Source organism: Talaromyces amestolkiae (assembly GCF_001896365.1).
Source record: "Talaromyces amestolkiae strain CIB chromosome Unknown scaffold1.1, whole genome shotgun sequence".
Lineage (NCBI taxonomy): Eukaryota > Fungi > Ascomycota > Eurotiomycetes > Eurotiales > Trichocomaceae > Talaromyces > Talaromyces amestolkiae.
The window spans coordinates 319,405-342,790 of NW_024468037.1; the positions used below are offsets into that span (position 1 = coordinate 319,405).

The 23,386-nt window shown below is 45.0% G+C and overlaps 4 protein-coding genes across 4 annotated transcripts; 2 read left to right on the forward strand and 2 right to left on the reverse strand.

The window, feature by feature from the left end:
- Positions 1 to 551: 551 nt before the first annotated feature.
- BHQ10_000106 (uncharacterized protein) lies at positions 552 to 1,724 on the forward strand (the record flags this gene model as incomplete). Its single annotated transcript, XM_040873054.1, has 2 exons — positions 552 to 802; positions 860 to 1,724. The coding sequence occupies 2 exons, from the start codon at positions 552 to 554 to the stop codon at positions 1,722 to 1,724; spliced, it is 1,116 nt and encodes a 371-aa protein (XP_040728611.1).
- Positions 1,725 to 9,640: 7,916 nt separating this feature from the next.
- Positions 9,641 to 10,562, reverse strand: BHQ10_000107 (uncharacterized protein; the record flags this gene model as incomplete). Its single annotated transcript, XM_040873065.1, has 3 exons — positions 9,641 to 10,160; positions 10,216 to 10,490; positions 10,539 to 10,562. The coding sequence occupies 3 exons, from the start codon at positions 10,560 to 10,562 to the stop codon at positions 9,641 to 9,643; spliced, it is 819 nt and encodes a 272-aa protein (XP_040728612.1).
- Positions 10,563 to 18,305: 7,743 nt separating this feature from the next.
- Positions 18,306 to 20,309, forward strand: BHQ10_000108 (uncharacterized protein; the record flags this gene model as incomplete). Its single annotated transcript, XM_040873076.1, has 3 exons — positions 18,306 to 18,634; positions 18,716 to 19,726; positions 19,781 to 20,309. 3 exons carry the CDS (start codon positions 18,306 to 18,308, stop codon positions 20,307 to 20,309), a joined length of 1,869 nt encoding a protein of 622 aa, XP_040728613.1.
- Positions 20,310 to 21,496: 1,187 nt separating this feature from the next.
- On the reverse strand, positions 21,497 to 22,992 carry BHQ10_000109 (uncharacterized protein; the record flags this gene model as incomplete). Its single annotated transcript, XM_040873087.1, has 2 exons — positions 21,497 to 22,741; positions 22,792 to 22,992. 2 exons carry the CDS (start codon positions 22,990 to 22,992, stop codon positions 21,497 to 21,499), a joined length of 1,446 nt encoding a protein of 481 aa, XP_040728614.1.
- Positions 22,993 to 23,386: the final 394 nt, after the last annotated feature.

Consider the following 23,386-nt stretch of genomic DNA (forward strand, 5'->3'; position numbering starts at 1 on the left):
TATTCAACCATCCTCCCCTCCCTCAAGACATTTTGAGAATATAATCTCTGCAATTTCATATATCACTTGATGCCGACAGATAGGCATCCAATTCATGATGGCTAATCCGTGGGAAGAATCTACATTGTTGAGCTTCGGTTAGTAGCAGGTGCTCCTTAGTTACATACATCCTCGGGTCCATCGAGGCTAATCGTTCTGTCATTCAGATGGTGGTGGTGTTAGAGGTTTCGCGAGCCTGCTACTTTTAGAGGCTTTAATGCGGGAAATTGCGAGAGTCGAGCAGGATGAACTACTTTTGAGCAGCATCCTTAGCGATGTCCCTGGCGCGGACACGACATCATCACCGTCTAGTTTCTCCCCTTTTGAGATGTCGCTCTCGAGTAAAGAGTCGGAGAGTCTGCCCTACTTGCCATGCCATTACTTTGATTACGTCGCGGGATCAGGGACTGGAGGGTATCGAAATTTCCTACGTTTGATTACAAATATTTATGTCGGTATGTTGAATGTGAATCTTGCTAATACATGCCTATGTATATAGACTTATTGCCATAATGCTGGCCAGACTGCGCATGATCCCGCATAGTGCTCTCGAAGAATATATTGGAATCTCAAATCGCGTTTACGGCCGCCCTAGGACATTCCACTGTCGGCGATTCCCTCCACTCTGGTCGCCAGAAAGGAAGTATAGTACTTACGGGCTTGAACGCGCCATCAGAGACCTAACCAGCGTGTATAACAGAGGTGCATATGCTGGAAACCTAGAGGTCGTTCCCTTGACATCGGACTTGGATATATGCAGAACGTTAGTTTGCGCACTATGAATGATACATATTTCGGAATCAATCTGATTTTTTACCAGAATTGTTGTCGCTCGTGGGGAGTCCAGGGCTGACCCAGACAAGAGACATATTCTCCGAAGTTACAGTCATTATCCCAACAAAGAGACTGGCAATGCCCCTCTAAATCCTGGTCCTAGTTGTGGTGCCTCTTTGTGGGAGGTGGGACACGCAACGATGGCAGCACCAACCTATTTTGAAAAGCAGGAGCTAGGAAGCTGGAGCTTCAAATATGGAGGAATGCGTGCTTCAAACCCCACTGAAGACGCCGTCCATGAACTACAATTGTTAGAGCCAATGCAGCCCCCAACGGTGGTCGTAAGCATTGGGACAGGCGCCAGGCATCACACGTCGATGGGAAATGGGGGTGTGGCGAACATGCTCGCGCCTTTCAGGGGACTACTGGCAGCAATAGGAGATACCGACAAGGTCAACCGGAAAGTTGAGAAGCAACTAGGGCGTGGGAGTTCCTACTTCCGCATCAACGATCGGTCTGGTGATTGGAACCGGGTGATAATGGATCAGTGGATTCCCTTGTTTGAAAATGAAAGAAAACAAAGTCCAGGTCAGCAGACAATGGGTGAAATGCGGAACATCGTGGAGAAATATCTGAAGGGTGGTGGCCAAGAAGAAATGGAGCGATGTGCTGAGAAACTTGTCAAACTGCGCCGCAGAAGATTGTTGGCAGACCCAGATCGTTGGGAGAGATTTGCATTGGTTTCGACTTTCCACTGTCCAAGCTGCCCTAATATCGATACGTTTACTAGTCGTGCCGCGTTCGAGCGTCACTTTGAAAACAATCATCCGGGAGCAGAGTTGAACATTGACCGATACAAAAATATTTGGTCGTACGAGGGCCAGAGGAGGTCGTCGTGGTACATTCCGTAGGCACCAGACGTGGCGCCGTACATGTACGTGATGGAAACAGCAATTTTGCTTTTTTTTTTGTTCCACACAGAATGTCTCCAAGTTGTCACACTTGATATACCAAGATTGTTGATATCTACAGTCTGCGCGATGGAAATGGACGAAAACTCCATATAATATCGTTTTCAAATATCTAATTAGTTCATATGCTTCATCATTTCCTGTTTTCCTCAATTCCTCAATTCTTCATATTTGAATTTACTTCCACATAGACACCTAAAATTTGACGAGTTTACACCTAAAATCATATTCGTGGGCATGTTCCGGCAAAAATCAGACATTGAACCAAGCCCTTACTCGGCACAAACATATCCACTAACCCTACGGGGTGCATACTCTTGCAAATGTCAAAGCTTGTAGAGGTACTGATATTTGCTATGCCTCTCCGATATCGAAGTTAATAGCTGTATATTCAATCATTTAGAGAAACTTGGAGGTTACTCAACATCAAAGTGCTCATCTAACGACCGCAAGACCATGATCAATGAATTTTCTCAGGACTTGATTTGATCAAAAGATCTCTAGAGTGTCCGCCTGTATGACAATATTAGTAAAATGAGGAGTCATGAATCAAAAGTTCAACATGGGATAAAATGAACTCGAATATCACTACATTGATCATCTATTGTATCATTGACTATGTCAAGTACTTTGACTCTGGAGGCATCACAGCTGGAGTTCAACATTAATGACAAATGAAAGTCAAGTACCAATCCTGCTTCAGGACTGTGAAACCATTTCTTGACTTTTATAGATTCGAATTAGTCTGAAATGAAAGTCATCATCATACATAGGATGACAATGAACTTCGCCTCCGAGTCTGCTGATTCTCTTCCATTTCACTAAATATGGCATCATGCTCCAAATGTAGACTCACAAAAAGTATACATATTCCAGAAGTTCTGATGAATAAACAAAGGAAATAAAATTGATGCCAACAATTCTGTTGCCATCCCTTCAAATATATCGATAGTATTGCCTGGCAGAGTTACAAGCGGCGGTGTTCAACAACAGATAACAATGACACTCGGACTGAGATCAGCCAAATTCTCTGTCATCTCATCAGATATGACAGCGTACTTGACACACAGGTAATTACAATTGAAGGATTCAACATGAACAATTCAACTCGGCGCAAGCTTATAAGGAGGTCAAATGGCTTCCTGTGTAGATTTTGAATTCTACCAACAAGCATCCTCTTCACTTCTCCTTATAAGTTKCCGAATAATAAATTTTCATGATACTTCAATCTCAGTTTTCCTAAGTCTAGATCCTCAAAAGAAAGAATATGGCGAACGCAAATACGAAGCCATCGGACCTGTCGCCTGAACATTATTCTATGATATTCCGTGAAGCTCACCATTTCAAAATGATCCCTTACGAGTACCGAGTCTGCCATAGATACCTTTACTCGAAGTGTCCAGAGCCAGTTGACGCAGTAACCCTGCGTGATGTACACGTGTGGCTTATGAAATTGGGACATACTCCTAGTACGATTGGAAAGTGGTGCGTGAAAGGCGAATTTGTGGAGAACGCCCTCAAACATATCAAAAACTCCAACGATGAATATGGAGATTCAGGCAGTCTCCTAAGATTCCTTGAGCAACATAGAGCGGTGCTGGCTACACCATTGAGTAGCAACACTACATTGGGTAATCAGAGCACGGAGCAGTGGCTTGCTCAAGGCAGGGCTTGCGTCAAGGCTGGTAAACCAAGCGAAAAACACTTGGATCCAAACGAATGGATCAAGAAACGAAACGCTTATTTTGTTTTCGGTGTGATCGTATGGGGAGCACTACCAGATCCTACCTGGGTGCTAGAGGACATCAACCTCGACACTTATTTTGACATGGGATTTCCCGTTGCACACACTATTTACCTAGATGATGAGCTTTCGAGCAGGTATATTAATGCTTTTAGAGGCGGCGTTATCAAGGGCGTCACTCAACACCCTTTTGAGCACTTTTATACATACTGGAGTAGCGGAACTCTCCACCCTCGGTTCGAGCAATGGAAAGAGACAGAGCCTGATTTTATTGAAAATATCAGGACCTTCTGGAGACAGAAAGCCAATGGACAAGAGGTAGAGAGTATCTGGAGGCTAAGTCATCTGCTATCTATGGGCATTGAGAACTATAGCCAGGAAAAGATCGATAAGGATGATATTATAAAACGTCTTTTCGGAACTGCATGGACAGATTACAGATTGCACCAGAGAGGTGACAGGGTTAAGAACATAGAAGAACGAAGAACACAGTACTTGCAGTGTTTGCGTTTTTGTAAAAACCCAATGGAGCTTCACAGAAGAATGCAGGCTGGAAATTGGGAAGGAGTTCGGGCTTTTGCAAGGGAGGCTGACGAAGCAAACGGCAAGCATCCTGATAGCAAAAGGTTGGCGCTACTATGATGCAAGACAGGCGGTCGAATTTGACCAAGTCATTGCCGGACTTGTCAGGTTCATGTAAAAAGTGCTTGGTCAAACGATTTCACTCACCCAAGTAGCCATTATCTGGGATATTGAAGTTACACAATGTTCAGATATCGGTCTGCCTTACCTTTTTTCTTCTTGATTGGTTGCATTTCCATTTTTTTTTTTTTTCATGCTCGCTGTTATTTGTCTTGCTTATGAATGCATTGAATCCCACTAGACTTACCTCATGTACTAATCTCTTTTCATGTCAGGTTTTATTTATCCTTGCCCTAATTGCTTGCTTTGTACTTTCTCCTGTCAATATCAATACTCCTAGATTCTATTCCATGCACTTTATTCCTTTGTATCTAATATCAGATTGAATATCAAACTTCTTCCTCCAAGCAACTCAAGTGAGTAGTGTTGACATCTGGATATCACCTAAGCCACATATGCGTAAAGTTGACCTGCTCCTTGTGAAAAAGAGCAGTATATGCTTATATATGCTTGGTCTGTATAGTTGCGATAGTCACTTATTTATGTAGGTACAGAACAAGTCACACACTAGGACCATGTGATGATAGAGTCTGATGGCTTCCAATCCAAGGATCAGAAAATGTCATTTATACCTAAATACTTATATGTAGATTGAATTTGAGGGATGCATAGCTAAAACTAATAGATCCACTACGATTACCCGAAAATCATAGATCAAGACATTATAAAATGATCCTGAATTTCATTTTGAGATAAAAATCATCATCAATCAACTATTAATTCGTAAGAATTGAATCTCATAACACGTACTTATCAGCAAAAGGTGTAAGCTTTTATTAACTATAACTGATTCTAGAAGTCATTAGTTATAGCTAGATAGTTAACTTAGAAGGATCCAGGATCGAAGACTTCCAAGGATTCATGCAGGAAGATGAAGTTGCTAAATGGAAGCACTGGGACATCTAGTATCAATACGTCTGAATGCAAAGTTGGAATAGTGATGCTGCAACATAGAGTACTCATCAAAATTCATTACTATCGATTCTCTAAACGGAGCAAAGCAGTTCAACTTAGGACGATTTTCGCGTTATTGATTGACCGTCATCATACATCTCAATGTAGACTTGACTCACAGAGGGTCATACTTCTATGGTCTAATCCGAAGGAGTCATATCATCCCAATATAAAATTGCAAACTTATAAGAAGGCCAAATGTTTCCTGGCTTTGACTTCATCAAAAACGAACTGACAGCTTCTTTCCTTAACTCGTCAACTTGTGATTCACCTTTGCCAACTCTAATCCACTTTACCCCTGATTTGTTTCTCGCAATGTCTAAAGCCGAAAGATTAGTAGAGGAACTAACGCCCAAAGAATATGCCTCTATACTTAATGAAGCTGTAGAGCTTGAAACAGTCCCTTACGATATAAGAGTCTGGGATCGTTATCTCTTCTCCAGGTGCAACACGCCTGATGAAGCATGGAGTCTTGTGCAGGTTTATGCTATGCTAAAAAAGGAGGGAGTCGACTATGAAACAGCCGTCGAGTGGTGTGACCATAAACACTTTGTTGAAAATTCTTCTTCAATATTGAGAAATTTACCAGCCGCTGTTAGACCATCACTCTTGGTGGACCGTCCAGCCTTCGAACGAAGCGTGTTTTTCAGACCCAAGGCAAAGCTTAGGGAGCATAGAATCGAGCGCTATGATAACTCAGCACCTGTTAATTCCGCGATTCAGGAAAAGTGGTCCAAGCAAGCCATGGAATGTGCTCGGCGTCGAGAGACTAACCTCGATTTGCTGGATCTCCAAAAAGCTCATTTTGCTCTGGGTATGATAGTATTTCAAGAGAGACCTCGGGCTGCATATCTGTGGTCTGATAGAAGCCTTGACATTTGGTATGACATGGGATTTGCTGTTGTCTTTTTCCAAGATGGTCCGGGATATCTGCAAAACATGTACGAGTGCTTTTTTCGCAAGGACCTCGGTATATCTTCTCACTCTTTCGAGAAGTTCTATGGGTATTGGACAAATGGGACTTTTGCCCAAGATTTTGAGCAATTGGTCAAGACAGATAGGACCTACCGAAAATTTCAATTATGGGTTACAATGCGCGAATTCCATAATTTGAAGGGTTTCCTTAAGGCGAGGGCCAACAAGAAAGAAGAGAGCGTCTGGAGATTACGTCATATATTAGCTGTTCCAGAGCAAAAAGAAGAATTTCTGGGGCCTGGAAAAGAATGCTTACAGGCCTGGAAAGACTACGGACTCTGTCCAGGGGACTGTGAATACCAACGAGCTAGAGAGAACATGTATACTATGGACGCATTTACCGAGAAGAGGAAAAGGCTCTATCGAGATGTATTGAACGCCAGAAAAGATCCGATGGCATTGCATCAGGCTATGAAAGACCGTTCTATACGAGCCTATGTGAAAGAAACCTTGCAGCTTCCCGCAGAAGACGTTGACTTTCTTCCATAGAAAGCCGGACATCTCTTTTTTATCGGAAGTGGTTGATTCCCGAGGTCGATTTCCTACTAAGTGTCTGACGGTGAATACGATTTCCAAGGGCTACACTTTCAATCATTGCTTCCTTTACTAGCTGCCATGCTTTAATTTTCCAGTATGGATATCCTGTCAACTACTTCAGGTGCTGGCTAGCCGTGCCCTAACCTCCCCTCCTCAAGTTCCTACGCCCTGACTTTCTTGCCCTAATCTGCGTTGTCCTCATAGAATGGTTCCAAGGTTGCTTTTTCGGCTTCTTTATGTAGTAATACCCCCGGATCTGATTATATGCACTTAAAACCTTTGTACCTGATACCAGATTGAATTCAACTTGCTTTTCTAAGAGTTTTTAGGTGGACCGGATGGCAAGTCTTACCGAAAATTTTCCTTTCAATGCGCAACCCTGAAAACTACAGAGATCAATGCATACGTTACATAGCATAAAGAGAGATAAGCTCAGGCTAGTACAGGTATGATCAAGCCGAAATTTTCCATTAACAGTACCTGTGAGTAGTACCCCAATGCAGTATCAATGCCAATTAACTGTGGGACAGCAGGCACAGGGACCTAGCATAGTGAGGCGATCTCGATTGTAATATATTAACCAGGCACTAATTTCTCACAGGTGACATGTGGGCAATATCAAAAAAGTCCGAGAATAATGCGTTATGGGTCAAGTGGCTCCCCTAGTGTGTAGTTAAGCACTTAGGGCTAGATTGTGGCCTTAGCAAGGAACAAAAACCGAGACAGCGGTGAGCATCAATTCTTGTGACATTAAACTAGTTTATTCGACTTAGTACTTAATACGAAATATTATTATCGTTTGAGAGAAAAAATTTTTTACTGATTGACGTAGCCCTATATCTCAGCCATCATATAGCATCTTCTAACCGTAACGGGCAATATGGCACTCAACTCGATGGAAATCGCAATGGACCGCATATATTAGGATGTCATATGGGAGGACGACCGCCACTGACCCCATATTTGATTAATTAATTTATTTGACTCCAAAGCCGGCTCAGTATGATTCCAGTTGTTATGGTATGTTTGGAGTACTTTCGTGATTCCATCAGACCCATTGCTGTATGAGTAGACAGCTTAATAACTGGCTATTTGACTAGGGCTAGACCATGCGGTTCAGGAATTGAGGTCAAGAGTTAGTGGCATAGGGCTAAAGAAGACAGCCTTAATTTAGGGGACGCCACAGGCCGATAGTTTAAGGTAGTTAACGGTTTCAGTTCATCGCCAAGTTACTTAAAATTTATCGAGTAGCTGATCGGAGGAACTCATGGCCGACGGCAGAGCATGGAGTAAGATAATAACTATCGGCTTTGATATGTACGTATACACTAAAATTTAGCGGGTGAAATTACGCAGTAGGGGATAGTCTACTTATATGAGTGGATTTTATACTTGGACAAAACTTCCAAGTTCTTAGACTGGACTCACTGGAGGTACTTACGTGTGAATGGTCTGTGGCTCCCTAATTTCTGCTTCGTAGGCATAACAGGACTGGATATCTTTTTGCCACAAACTTCTCAATGCACGTTTTTCAGACATAATTCTGAATTGTGATGCTACCCATACCGATGAGATTGCTTTTATCAATTCCGTCAAATGCAGTCAGCTTACTAAAGTCCCTTTTCGTAAAAGTACAGGTTGAGCTCAACGTTACAGATATGTGCAATAAAGCATTTGACAAAGGCCTGGACTCGCAATTGATGTAACCTTCAAGATCTTAATGGCAAAGCTTGATACATATAGAGTGAACATAAGCAGCCACCACACTTAGAGACCATTTGGCCACGAAGGGAAGTGCGTATTCGGTAAGATCTTAGGGTGTAGGGCTTATGCAGACCGGAGAACTTGCAACTCCGATCCGGTCCAGGGTATCGATAGAGAAAGTCGAAGGTCGGTTCAGGCTGGCTTTATTCCTCATATGGTTAGATGTTGATCACCTCGAAATGGACTTGCACTATGATCAAATTGAACAGTTCGTAACTAGCTTGTAATATACAAAAACCGTTGCTTTCAATGCGACTATACATACATACAAGCTTTGACCAACTGGTCTTTAACTGGAACCAACATTGAATACTTAGGAAGTATTTAGTGTATCGATAAATAAGCACTAAGTAACAAACAATCCATCCATAGTAAGTAAGTCTTAGCCCTAAGGCTACAGCGTAGGTGCTTCCGAAAAGGATTACTCAATACAAACTCTCAGCCCCGAAACTCTCAGCAAGGAGCCCGAGTCCAAGCCAACAAGTCTCTTTTAGGTAAATTTCGCGAGCACGATAATTAGACGAAAACTGGCTAGAACTTGGAAGAGCTCGCAAATATGTACGAATCTTGCGTGAGACTAATTTCCGACATCTTTATTCATACTTGTAGGCCATGTTATTAGTGGACAAAACAATGGATTATGCCTGCGGCCAATTGGTCGGATCGTGAAGCTCTCGTCATTTAGCCCTAATTCCAGGGCGTCTCCGCTCACCTTGATATGGATGCCCTCAGCTAGCCGTAGCTATATGTATAGTTAACGTCATCGTAATAACCAGTATTTAAGTTACGGAGAAACCTGGCAATTCTAGGCAATCGACAATTGTAATTAGATAGATTTGCGAGCTCCCATCGTCTTTAGGCTGAGTGTGACGTACAGAGCGAGTTCATGTCGAAAAGTATTTCTACTTTCGACCTAGTGTATCGCATCTAGGTACTTCTTTTAGATCTGTTCGTGTCTTCATACGTAGTAGTACCTACAAGGCTAGACGGCAATAACCGTTAGCTACATCTTCAGCTACAGGGCAGATTCTATACGGACGAAAGGCAGTCGTCGATCATATCATTCTACGTCGTATTTCGTGTCTGTGATTACTTCAATGCGTGAGCCTAAGGAGTATCGGGGTATCAATTTTTTGTATTCATTCGTCATAAGTATCAACAACATGTAACCGAATCTCCATCAGAGATTGTTTCTCGGACTCTGGCCATTATTGTCTTGGGTCATTCCCCGCATATGAGGCGGTAATCGGATGCCCATCGCTCCTAATCTACTATTCATGCCATTGCTGCTGGCATTGTTATTGTTGCTCGCAACAGGAGCAGTGCTATCCGCCTTTGTCTCCGTGACATCAACTCTAGCACGCGCAACACCAATAGCCGGCACAACCCATTTCCCGCAACTGCAACGCAATCCCTGCCAGGCGAATTTGCCTACATTAGCTTCACACTTCGGGTTCGGACACGTTAGTCGACCTGACAGTGGAGCCTCGTCAGTAGCTGTGCCCGTCAGCCCACTGATGTCGTCGGATGATGACTGAGAGGCGGCTGAAGCAGCGGATCCCGGAAATAGGCAGGGGCGCATCCATGTTAAGGGATGGAGGAATATGTGTGCACAGTCCAAGCTGCCCGTAGATGGTGTGGTGGATTTTTTGGTGTCTTGGTCATGGGGGTTAATGAATGGGGTTGTGGCGAGCATGCGTCTGTTTTTGTTAGTGAGGGACTCGTTCTCGTAAACGTATAGGATGTGTGACATACCGGCATTTACGGCATCGAATCTCAGTCACCTTCTCTCCTTCATAAGAACTGATATCACGCGGTAATTCATCTTCGAACCGCACAATATCAATCTCCGGAGCTCTGCCACACGCGGCACTAAGCTCGATTTGACGATGCGATGTCCAGCGTAGGTATCTCGGATCACTGGTGACATCATCCGGACAACCCATCTCGTGATATAGCCATAGCTGCCTCATGAAATCATCGTTTGGCTCAGCTAATGGCCGGGTTTTGCGAATCAGTTCCAGGGCTGACTGTGGATCAAGATTCCTGTGTTGGTGCAATAGATATGCTATACATACTGTTGCTGAACGAGATTTTCCCATAGCACTATGATCATCGTCAGTATCAAACTATTATAGGTCTGCATGTAGGGTGAGGTAGTATATGAAAAGCAAGCAACCAATCAAAATGACGGAGATCATCACCCTGAGCCATTAACATAGCACCGGCAGTAGCCATAGACAAGGCTCCACACCCTCTCTTAGTGACCTCGCTATCTTAGACCCTGTAGGCTATTACAGGGTCCGAACGGACATCCATCCGACACAGGAAAGAGGGGTAGAAGGGGAAAAAATAGAAACACAAAACACACCAGTGAACCAAAACACCACCACCTGCATCTAACCCTGCCTGAATGAATGCATTGGCGGACGCAAAATATTGCAAAAGATCTTCGTCATCTACATCGTCGACCTCAATTTTGAGTTGCTCAAAGCCTTCTGTTAGATTCTCATCTGGGCGCATACGCAGTACGGAGACCACGTGCGTAATATTGGCTTTTTGTAGTGCGGCTTTGTTTCTAAGGGAGATCACGCTGTAACAAGGGCAAGGCGGAGTGGAGCAATTAGCAGGCAGTCCATCATATTTGATTTAGGCAATGTACGTAAGGCGATCGCTTTTAACCGGCAAGCCCGGCATCTCGAAAAAAAAAAAAACGGAGATGAAAARAAAAAGMAAAACTCMCCCGCCGATGTAGAGGTTGTGTCCCTCAATACGATTCAGAGCCATACTGCCAAATCGGATCGATCGAGATTTTAATAGTATATGAGGGGACGGAAGTGGTAGCACGCATGCAGTGGTGCACAATCAACGGCTGTAGAGCTTTGTCTTGGCTTGACTTGGTTAGATCTTTCCCCTCTGGTCGATGTCCATGGATATACGTATTTGACGCAGTTGTGTGAGACGCACACTTTGATAGAGTCAAAAATAAGAATTTCTACCCCAACAACACCAGCCTAGCCGCTTCTGGAGATCGCGTGTGGAGACTAGTCTAGGAACGGCTTAGATTAGCCGGCTGGTCTAACCGTCTTTGTATACTTGCCTCTTATGGACTAGTGCAGATGGGCGTGCAGAAGAATCCTTTGTCGTAGGGCAGACTCTGCCTATAAGAGTAATATGTATTCCTTGTCCTTGGGACGGCGTTGACGACTTGAATGAAACGTAGGTGAGCATTGGCCGGGATAGCCGATGCTCTGGGCGAGTTTTTATCCAGGGCGTCCAATGGTATTACGTAGTACATACTTCTAGTGACAAAGTGGCTGTACAATGGTAATTCAGTACGACTTGATTGACACTCAAGTCTCAACCATCGAAAGATGCCCGAGTATTGACGCCAAAGTCAGATTACAGCAGCTTATCACTCTAGAATTAAGATCAACATCATACATAATTCAACAAGATGGGAGCCGGCAATCAAGTCAGCCAAAAGTCAAAGACCATGCCTTGTCCCGCAGAACAAATCCCTAGACGCTGTAATTAGATTGACTGGAGGAACGAATAACGAAGTTGAACGAACATCGAGCGTTTTGACGTCAAGAATTACTTTTGAAAATAAGCGTGTCTCGGGATTTGCACATTTCGCCTCCCGCCTATATTCAATGGATTGCCATGTTAGCCAAACTTTGGTATTCCCCATACCACGTTGCAATTTGTGAGATACGTAATTCTTTGCTATTTCTGTGCAAGCATTGACATTTGGGTTGGCTTAATTGAATGGTTCAGGGAGATAAGTACCGCCGCTAAAGCGGTCCAAGCGAGGGCGTCCACTACGGCCAAATTGGCCGTTTGTGGTTTGTCTGCCCACTGATCCAGAGTCTACAGGGCTCAAGCAACCCCCAAAAAGCGTTTCATGTGGACATTCTCATTTAGAAATTACTGAAAGCTTTCTGTGAAGTGGATTTCATCCACACTTTCTGACAAAATTGACATTTCTGACCAGGAAGCCGTGCACAGCGCACACATTCAGGAGTCCAAGGCAGTGGTTAGACCCGGGGGGACAGCAAAAGCCGAAACTGGTTGGGATGGGCGAAGGCCTCCAAAACTCTATCATACAACTCTCATGGAGTCTTCTTCAGAGGCCCCTTGATCAAGAGCCGAGACAGCGTTTAGTTAGTCAATTAAACTAATCAAAGTGTGTACACTGACGGAGTTCTCAGCCATCCGTCGGAGGCCAGAACAAATTCTAACCCCCGACGGAAATATTAGTCATGCGACATATATTGMCCASGAGCCACTCAAGCTGAGCCAACCAACCAACCAACCCTAAGGCCTAAAGGGATAACAGTGTTTTACTAATTTAGGGCTAGGATGGGAGGTGCACTGTTTCCACGCTATGACCGAAGAAGCGGATGCGGTCCACTTCGCCTCTTAAGGCTGACGGGCGGGCGGGCCAAGGGGCGAGTCCTAGTCCATGGGCATGCTATTAGGCAAAAGCTAACGCTACACGATACTGACACGTAATTACCCGTTATCTAGTACGTATGTACGGTAAAACGGATATCCACCACATACAGCTGTGATCATTAGATTAAGCCAGCTAATTAACAGTCGACAATCAATCTGTAACCTCTATGTCGTACTTAATCAAATGATTCAGTCGTGATCCTTGCACTCAGAATCTGCCTTGACCTGATCAGCAACTGGAAAGGAAGCAATACATCGGCTGACCATGTCATCTCATCTTCGAGTCCTGGTCTTATACAGGACGATATGCACAATGATCAACATAGTAATGCGTTACTACGTCTGCGTTTTATCCTCACATGTGCGGAGATGCGCTTTTCATGTTTACTGGTAGAAGGATGGAAATGTTTATCCGGAAATTGTGTTGTACTGTATGTATTAAAACGTAGTAATGTCCGCTAATTAATTAACTTATGTAGCAACATACATCACAGGCATACGTAATTGCAGACAATTAAACACACTTTCTGCCATATGTTTTAAACCTTTGATGGTGCCGACGTCGGTACCATTACCATATTCCCTCAACTTTCCGTGTAGGGATTCATATCTCACCAAAAGAATATAAGACTTATCGTGTAAGTTCGACTTGTTTCTCCGAATACAGTATCAACGCGGAGAAATACTTACTTAGCATGCAAATTTAGACTTTTCAAATCATTCGTACACTTGCATACTGTTGATACAAATTTGGGCGATAGAATTGTCACGAGGCCAAAAATTCAATCAATTAATGTTCAGTTCCCAAAGATAGGTAAACTATCAGTCAGCAGTGAGCATGACTCTTGAAGTTCCATCCGAATCAGCCCTGGGAAGTTGGACAGGAAAAGCATGATGGTCCATAAGTTAGAGTTGGTTACACCAGACCCGATAGAGCGTGCATAGTACAACGTACGTACGTACATACATGGACGGCTACATGGGTATGAAGATCGCGTCGCTAAGGAATTCTGGGAGATGCTTCTAATGTTTCGATCGGTTTTATGATTGTGCCGTAATCGAGGCAGTGAGTTCAATGTTACATATGTACGGAGTACCCAGGTAAGGCTGAACCTCTTGATTCAATCGAAGTTCGGACGACGGACTCCGGCGATTGTCTGACCTACTGGCGGCGGTTATGCGGCGTAGGGCAAATGCGCGCCCTGAAGCAGTCATCGCAGGTTCTTGTATGATTGGCTAGGCTCGACATGGTGGTTGGTAGGGTTCATTGGTCACACCAAGTCACTGATTTCATCGAATTGCGTACGTAGTACGTTGTAGTTGCTTATTCCAATGATCACCATGATGCTCTTGACTTGAAGATCAGTGTTATCATATTGTGTGTGGCGCAGGATCTCCATCCTTTACATACGGGAGCTATTGCAACGTACGGTATTCTGTACAGTATGTGTACATAGTTACTAGCTGTTTTATTGCTACGTCGCTACGCAGTATACGAAGTCTTGTCGTAGCTGTCGTTTAGCAGATAAAACCACGCATGTGCTTTATAGCCCTAGATTATGAACAGCGATCTTGTCTATTGAACCTTAACAGGCACAAACTGGGGAACACAAGACCTTCCTCATTCGTAAATTTCGGGTACAGTACCCACGTATGTCGATATGTCGTTCCTTAAACGGCAACATACCGGTTGGAGCTTCTGGAAGTAATTTTTAATTTATTCGTAAGGATTGATTTCTTCACCGCTTCAACCGTTCAACGACGTTAAAAATATTGGGAGCTATTACTGTCTAGCAAATTAGTAGGAATCAACTAGCGAGTGGGGTGGGTAACGGCTGATTGGCTGCATGAATTGCATTAACCCAGTAAGGTAGGTAGTTAAGCTGCACTATTTACTGGGAGCTAAGACTCGACAGCGACAACACAACCTCCTGATCATCTGTTGTCTTGTTGCAACGCTCGCAATTGTGGTAAAACGCAGTCTTTATATGCCACTCACCAGACCCAAAATAATAAAAAGATCGCTAATGAAGTTTATTCGCTGGCAAAACTCGTATAACGGTATATCCAACCGAGTCATGCCCTAGGAGGCAAGACCCGCCCTGACAGACTGGTACGAGATGCTCCGTACAAGCTTTTTTTTATCTGCTTCGTCTCCTCTTCGCCTGAGAGGGGTGAATGGTCGATGCAGGGTTCATTCGCTCATAGCTCAAACTGTGCCAAAACACCACAGGAACGCGATTGCTGGAACGTTCTAACTATTGAGTCTGCGCGAACTAAAAGCTGACCACTGATCAACGAGGCTGCCAGTGCCAAGATCCTCCAGGTCTAACCTGATGGGGCACAACAATAGATAGATTGGCAGAATTGTCCGGTGGCGGAGTCTGCCCTACGACTGTCCGAGTCAGGCTCTCTGCAGTACGCCGTACAGACTAGTTTTCCGGTACGATACGTAAGGCGTTCCAGTTGGCTGGCTGGAAGACCTCGGTGGTAGCTGAATTCTCATTGATTTATTAAGCATACATTGTGATTTGAGACTCCTGAGTCAGACTCAGTCAGTACGTAGTCACAAGTACCGTATAGTTGGCTAACGTGGTTATACGACGTGCTGACTACATCGTCAGTCAGTCGATTCAAATGGGGAAACATCCTCGGCCGAAGCTGAATGCAAAACGAACTGGACGAGCCAGCACGAATACAGTGAATACACCGATCAATAGAAGGTAAGTGCTAAGATGTACCAAGTGCGTACTAGCTACCAATGAGCCCGCAAGAATGACAGCACCGTACCATATCACGGGGCATTCGGAAGCGCCAGCCACGCCTTACCACAGGAGAAAAAAAGAAAAAACCCAGGGAATGGCACTGGGACTGGACTTGAGGGAGCGTGGACCCGGGGACCCACGTCGTCGAGCTCGTAGCGTGGCGCTAGCGTGCGACGGACTAACTTCTGCCCTAGCGAGGCCAAAGTCAATTATTGCTTGCTGAAGCAGTGCACCTGGCTGTCGCAAACAGGTACTGAACAGTGTCAACACTACTCTAGTATGATTTAGTGATGTAGCTACTGGACAGCACATACATGTTACCACATACACCGTTCAGCACTAACGAGACGTCGTTCGCAAGCTGCTGCTGCTGCTCAGATTGTAACCGCGGCACGATGACAGTTTGTACAGATCTTCTTCTTGTCCTCTCAACGGCTGTTCCCCCGATCAGAGTCGCCGTCTACTAACAAAGTTACGGTGCGTGCTGTGCCACTCGCCATCCCCACCGCAGGCTCTACAGTGGGGTTTGGTGTCCCTAGGATGCAGAATGCAGGAATTAGTAGGATAAATAACAATACAGACGTGGTTGTATGTATGTATTTTGTGATTCGCCGATGGAATGCTGAAAAGAGGCCAACCAGACAAGCGCCGTGACTGCAGTATGTACTTGAAGGCGCAGGAGGAGGGGTGGTGATGCACGCATGCAAAGAGGAAGAAGCGAAAATAGAATTAAAAGCACGCCCTAAAGTACGGAACGACGGCCTTGACGGCTCCTTCCATGCATCCCGTTTTACTCCCTACTTACATACACCCGGCCATTTTTAGTACGGCTACGCTGGATGAGGTTAGCGCATGTATTGTACCTTGTCCATACTGGCATAGAGCTGATTAGCATGTTTTGCCCTATGGCCTTGTGTGCTTCCACTTGGCAAGGATGTGATGGTTGCTGCAGTACATACCCATGTCAGTCAATGGATCAACATGACTGCCATCTAAGTGACTACATATTGTTGAAAGGAGCAAAGCGCTTCGAATAGAGCCCTGGTAGGGAAGTACGCCGTAGGATCGTTGGCCGTGTATTGTACAAGTACTGTACATGACACTACAGAACCTGTACATGGCCGTTGGCTAAGTAAATTACCTATACACACGACCCTCCCCTGCCCCACAGCAGCGACATGGTGCAAAACCATTGATTTGCCCCTTCTACCCGGGGTCTCCCATGATTTGCCTGTAATCTTTGGTAACCACGGAGTGCTTGCGTGCTGCTAGCAAGTCGGAATTAACAGTCTAACTGCATTCTGATTAGCAGCATTGTTGCTGGAGTCGTGCTGCATCTGCTACGCGCCAGCGAGGGTTCTTTCAGCAGACTCCAAACTACGACGGTATACTATGTAACTTTCCATAGTACGTAGTTGGTAACTTTGCTAAATTTACTTGCACTATCACTCGCCCCTCCTTCCTCATGCATGGTATTATTAGTGGCATTAATCGATATAAGCCCTATGTCCTTCTTGACCATTGCCTGATTAATAATTTCTTCTCTCCTTCTTCCCGTCCAGGACCGCTTACGTTAATATATGGATGGTTAACTATATTATCGCCTGTTATTATTAACGACGTTATTACCATGTACTAACTCCCCTCCGGTGGTTGTGGTTGCGGTCTCCCTAGTACTTCCTACTACATAGTACATACACCTCCCATGGCTTCTCTCCCTCGTCGTTGTGTCGTATTGGATATGGTCACCACCATCGCTACCAATCACTGTCTAACTGTTGCTGCTTGAATTGAGCCATTACCGCATCCTGCATCGCTCCTGCCCCGTTTCGAGTTTTTAATTGTCGCGGTACTTTCCTTCCTGGCAAGCTCGCTCCTTCCTCTTTCTAAATCTCTCTGCTTCCGTCGTTCCTTCCTCCCACCGGCAATCTTCAATCACCGCGGGTGAATTCTCTTCTTCCCCTCTCACCCGTCGACTCGATTTGCAATTGTGACTTGAACCTCAAAAAAAGAAAGGAATGGTGTGGGAAAAAGGAATTATTTGCGAAAGGAACTGTCATATCGATCACCAACTAAGGATTATATTGTCTAGTCGGTCCGCGATTGACCGAGCACGAATGGTTACGCTCTCCCCGTTCTACATGCGCCCTACTCACCCCTAAATACTACACTTTCAAACAGTCTCCACAGACTCGACTCGACTTATGAACAGGGTATATATCAATCAGATTTAAGTGCTGCGCATTCATTCTCATCTCCATATCGCCGTTGAAACACCTTTGCGCTTTGTTTATTGGCTCGGTACGCCGAGTTATACTTACGGACCGTCATTTGACACTTATTACTCCTACTTGTTATCAGGCTGCTTGAGAATTCTTCGTCAAGTTATGGTTGAATAATTCACACGACGTCTCTTCCCGATATCCTCCACTACGATCTTTACTAGGGAAGCACTGTCGACGTTGTATGGGTCAGCATTCAAGCACGCTGTGACTGCTTGTATCCTCAAACGACTTTCTGAGGTGAGCGTCACTTGCGCTGTCGAACATGGACTTCCCCCGAATGTCCACTCACGATCGAAACTCTTCGATACACTCTTCATATTCGTCACGCGGTCCAATGCGAATCCCCACGAAAACAATTGAGGACTTTGCTCCTCCCCCGTTACCTCCACCACAACGGATCAATGATCTCGAAGATGGACATGATGCGGGCTGGCTTCATGCCAATGGGATGGGTCGACCTGATGTCACCAAGCTAGCGCCCATCAACCCAAGCTCAAGCTTGTTTGGAGGTCACCATGCCCCAGAACCCATTCCACGCATTGAGCGCATGTCATTAGATGATCCAATCGGTAGATCAAGTGGTGGCTTTTCTCAGGCGAAAATTGAGCTTTCCAGACGAGACGCCCCAAGCTTTCACACTTCAACCCATTTCTCAGAACCAATGTAAGTCGAGCTGTGTACCGTTTGTAGTGCCTCCTTGGAATCAATGTGCTTGCAGAAAGCTAACTTGTATCGGGTGTTCAGTCTACAAGGCGAACGCAACTTCTCCCGCAAATGTGTGATGAGCTCTTCGGATAACTATGATCGACATCTTTTGTCGAAGATTGGCAAGCCTCATTCTCCACCTCGTTCCTCGAGCATACTAGGCAGCGATCTCAGAAATTCTAGCTTAGGATCCAGTTTCCATCCGTCTTCGCTATATGACTCGTCGTACAGCCTTGGAAATTATGCTGTCTCACCCGGTGGTCTTTCGCCAAGATCAAAAACTTCGTGGAGAGATCCTTCAGATTATCGCAGCCCTAGTGTGGAAAGCAACGCACCATCTACGAGCATAGATTATGACAGTCTTCCCATTCGCAGACGGACAGGAACCTTGACTCCCCAGTCAGAAGATACTTTCTCTTTCTTCCCTCGCTCCGGCCGACAGTATCAAGAGCAGGGTGTATTCCCAGACGTCGAATGCGAAGACGACCATATGATGGAACAGAACCATGGCGATTATATGTCTGGACAACACGGAATGAAACGAAGGGCTTCCTCACCCGCGCGGGGGCCTGTTCTTCACAAGGCACCAAGCAACGGCGATCTCGCATCGCGACGAACTAGCGCACACCACTTCACAAATCATGTTTCACCAATTTCACGCCACCTACCAAGTCACAGTTCTATATCGTCCATGTCTTCCGCTAGCTGGCGGACTTCCACATCCCTTAGCTCTTCGGCTGGACTTTCAGCTTGTACAAGCGCGTCTTCGTATGATCACATGTCCGCTGGAGGTCTTTCACCCAAGTCAGAAGGAGATCATTATCACGATAAAGCAGCCCTTAATCAGCCCAGTCCTAATGGGTCAGTCAGCGGGTTTTCTGCTTCGAAAGCGCCATATTACATGGAATCTAAGCCCGTATCAAACCGGAAGATTTCCTTACAGTCAGGCATCAGCAGCTCGAAAGGCGCCAATTCAAAAATGGGAGGATTATATATTTGCGACTGTTGTCCGAAGAAACCTAAGAAGTTTGAAACTCAAGAGCTGCTCCGGTAAGCGGCAACACCATTGAATTCATGTCAATAATTTGAACTAACGAGCGGCAGGTGTCACGAATTGGAAAAACAATACACATGCCAGTACTGCAGCAATCGATTCAAGAACAAGAACGAAGCAGAACGTCACCAGAACTCTCTACATTTGCGACGTCATTCATGGTCTTGTGCAGCGCTTTCGAACTTCCAAGCGGCATTTCACCCATCAACGTCACCTACGACACAAACAAGCGCGGGCCCTACGCATGACACATGTGGATATTGTGGCGAGGAGTTTCCTAACAACCCTGAACCAGATTGGGATCAGCGTTTTGAGCACCTGACTACCATGCATAAATTTGGTGAATGCAACAACGTGAAGAAGTTTTTCCGAGCAGACCACTTCCGACAACATCTCAAGCATAGCCATGCAGGAACGCCTGGAAAATGGACCAATATCCTCGAAAATGCATGTATGAAGGAGGAACCCCAGGTGGAGTCGAGACTAGGAAGTATCAGCGAAAAGGGCGGCAAGAGATCCGAAATGGGAGATGCGCCCTTGACATCAAGTACGATTGATGAAGTCATGGACGAGTCTTAGACTCTTCTTGCATCTGTTGCAAATTACATCGAAATTGCAATGATTGAGTTCGTTCACGAGTCTGACATCGACATCGATATATAAGCGAGGTCACTTGAGCGAATCATTTGAAGCAAAGATATGATTTATCTATTTTAGCCGTTCTCACCACTTGACGATGTATATGTCTGCCGCTTTGATACGGCACACATGACGAGGTACTGATATGAAGAAACGAAAGCGCCCTCTCAGTTTTTTTGATCAAAAGATTTTTTTTTTTTTTTTTTCAAAGAGTCTATACTTTACGGCCGTCATCTGTTCGATTTGTTGCATGCATGTATGGGATTTTAAAAATAAGAAAACAAAAAGTGACTTTTTCCTGGGAGTGGGGAGCGATAGGATAGGATGGGATGAAATTATCTGGACGATGGGGTTTGGATGAGGGGTTTGTACATATCATGGACATATAAGTAGTCCATTCACATGCATACTTGAGTATGTTGTATATTACCTACTTCTACCTCTGACCAACATGAGTGGTTTGTTGGTTAGGTACCCGCGAGAAAGTAGTATAGGTATCAGACCGGAAATTTTACGATGTTATGAATTGACATTCACTTCTCTACAACTTAGTGAGTGCAAGACATATTTCACACACCTAATTGACGGCCAGCCTTGGTCAATTTGGCTATGAATTGCTTCATGAGCAATGGTCATGCATGGAGAATGCGTTGAGTATCTAGTATCAAGCGCATAAAGAGTTTCGACTACTCGGCAGATTGTCCTCGCAACTGGGATGATGATAAATGGTAGAATTATTCATGTTCTAACCTAAACTACCTAAGAATATATAAGAGGTAAAGAGTATAGACCCGTCGATGCCGATGATGAATGTATATATATATATCAGCAGACCCCTAACTAAATATGACCGATGGTGGATAGATATGTGCTGTCGACATATCTCCTTTTGTGCCGAAATCAAATCAGAAGTGTGTGTGCGTGTGTACAAGATTAAACAGTATAGTACAGCTCGTGAAATGTGGAATAAATGAGCAAAACTTGTCAGACATGAGAGAAAAGATTAAACGATTAGGCGACAGGATGCGTTCTGTCATAGATGTCGGAGGAATCAAAAACGAATGCTGTTGTGGGTATCCGTAACGAATGAAAAGATGCAAAGCAAAAATGAAGTAAGAAATCGATGATCATAGGCTAAAGGAGAAATACAAGCCTAGGAAGGTGACCAGCGTTGCGAGTTTGGTCGAGGAGGGGAGTGTGAATGAGGTAGCGCTGCCAGTATATGTACTGGTGTGGTTTGCACCAGCTGTTGATGTAGTGGTGGTTGAAGTTGTGGTGTCGCTTGTCCCTGAGCTAGGAGAAGCGGCGACTGTCGAAGGAGTACTCGTAGTAGAAGTCGTACCATTCCGAGCAGCGAAGCCAATTCGGTTTTGGTCATAGTCAAAAACTGAGTACACGTTCTTCATAAATACGTCCCCAAGAAGCCAGTCATCAGAGCCAAAAGTTTGGGTTCCGACGATGTTGGAAAAGCATGTCACTCCAGTACCATCTGTGGGACTACCGACATAATCTTTAGGCGACACACTATATGCCACTCCAGAAAAGATGAATTGCAGGGTCAAGTTTGTAGAGCATGGAATGTAAAATTCTGAGCCGGATTGAATCGCTTGCGGAATCAGGACGTGAACGGCTGTGGCATCGGCCGGTGGAAGGAAAACATATGACGTTCCAGTATCAATGATAGCAGACTTGCCGGTGAAGTTCAGATGGGTACCCGCAACGACGGCATCATCCATGGGTATTTCCCACCGATCAGTGGCCGTACTGACAGCGGTGTATGTGATGCCACCCTCGAATTTGGTGGTGTCCACGCCGCCAAAAGTGACTTCACCATCCTTGGCGCCATCCTCGTTTCGCTGCAGGCTTACTCCGATGACGTTCGATGGGAGAAGTTTTGCCTGGGCGATAGCCTCCATTGCTGTGGAGGGTCCCGTGACGCTGGAATTGGAACGCCCCAATCCGAGAATGCCGTCCATTGGGTAGTCGGTGAAATCGTTTGACGCATTGTTGGCCAACCCAAAACCGAGTTCCAGGCTGAAGTTGGCAATTCTCACTGTGTCGCTGCTCAGAAAGCCCGAGACGGTTCCGGATCCATACCCGACACTGAAAGTGTTTCCTGTCGTCTGCAGCGTTGTCGAATCGTTCTTGCCGAAGGTGTTGTGCAATTCACAGGCAGTAACCGTACAATCCGTCCCGAATACCCAGCTATTTGTACCACCAGTATCGAACAATATCCACATCGATTGATTGTTTGAGCCGAATTCCATCGAAAAGAAGTAGGAGAAGTCATTGCCGTCCTCATTGACGGTCACACTGTTGGGACCAGTTGCAGGGTTTCCTTGAACGATCGTGTACTTGTTCTCTCGCCTATTCTGTAGGATTGTTAGCATCCAACCTTGGCCATTATGTTTGGAATATATACCACTGTCGATCGCTTTCTAAGCGGAAGAGTCAATGGTCCGTCATCGCTGCTAGCGCTCACACCCAGATGGAATGGGTAAAATCGTTCGACCAATCTGGTGGTTAATGACGGGGTAGCAGTTGACGGGCGTATGTATGGATAGAAGGCGCTGACGCCTGTTGACAGAACGACTGCAGGGAGCACATATTGAGTCAGATGCATGATCCTAGATGAGGATCTCGATAATCGTGGAGGTCGTCGAACACTTCATTGATGACCGGTTGTCTGAGATTAATACAATATGCAATTGGCGAGATGCAGTAAGATCAACGATTATGCTAGCGAAGGAACTGGAAAGCGACACGACACGCAGAAAAGCAGAACAAATGCAAAATTAACAAATTACAAAAATATAATAAAAGAAATGCACTTCCTCAAAAGACGGAGGAGAGAGTAGTGAATGAGGTTGGGGAAGCAGGACGGACAGAAAGCAAAGAACGAAGACAATTAACGAAGGAATTAATATCGATGGAGTAAGGAAAGAGCAGGAAGAGGTAAGTGGAAGGAGCGAACGAGAGGTGGTACCTGCTGGAGTCACCTAGCGGGGAAGCACCTT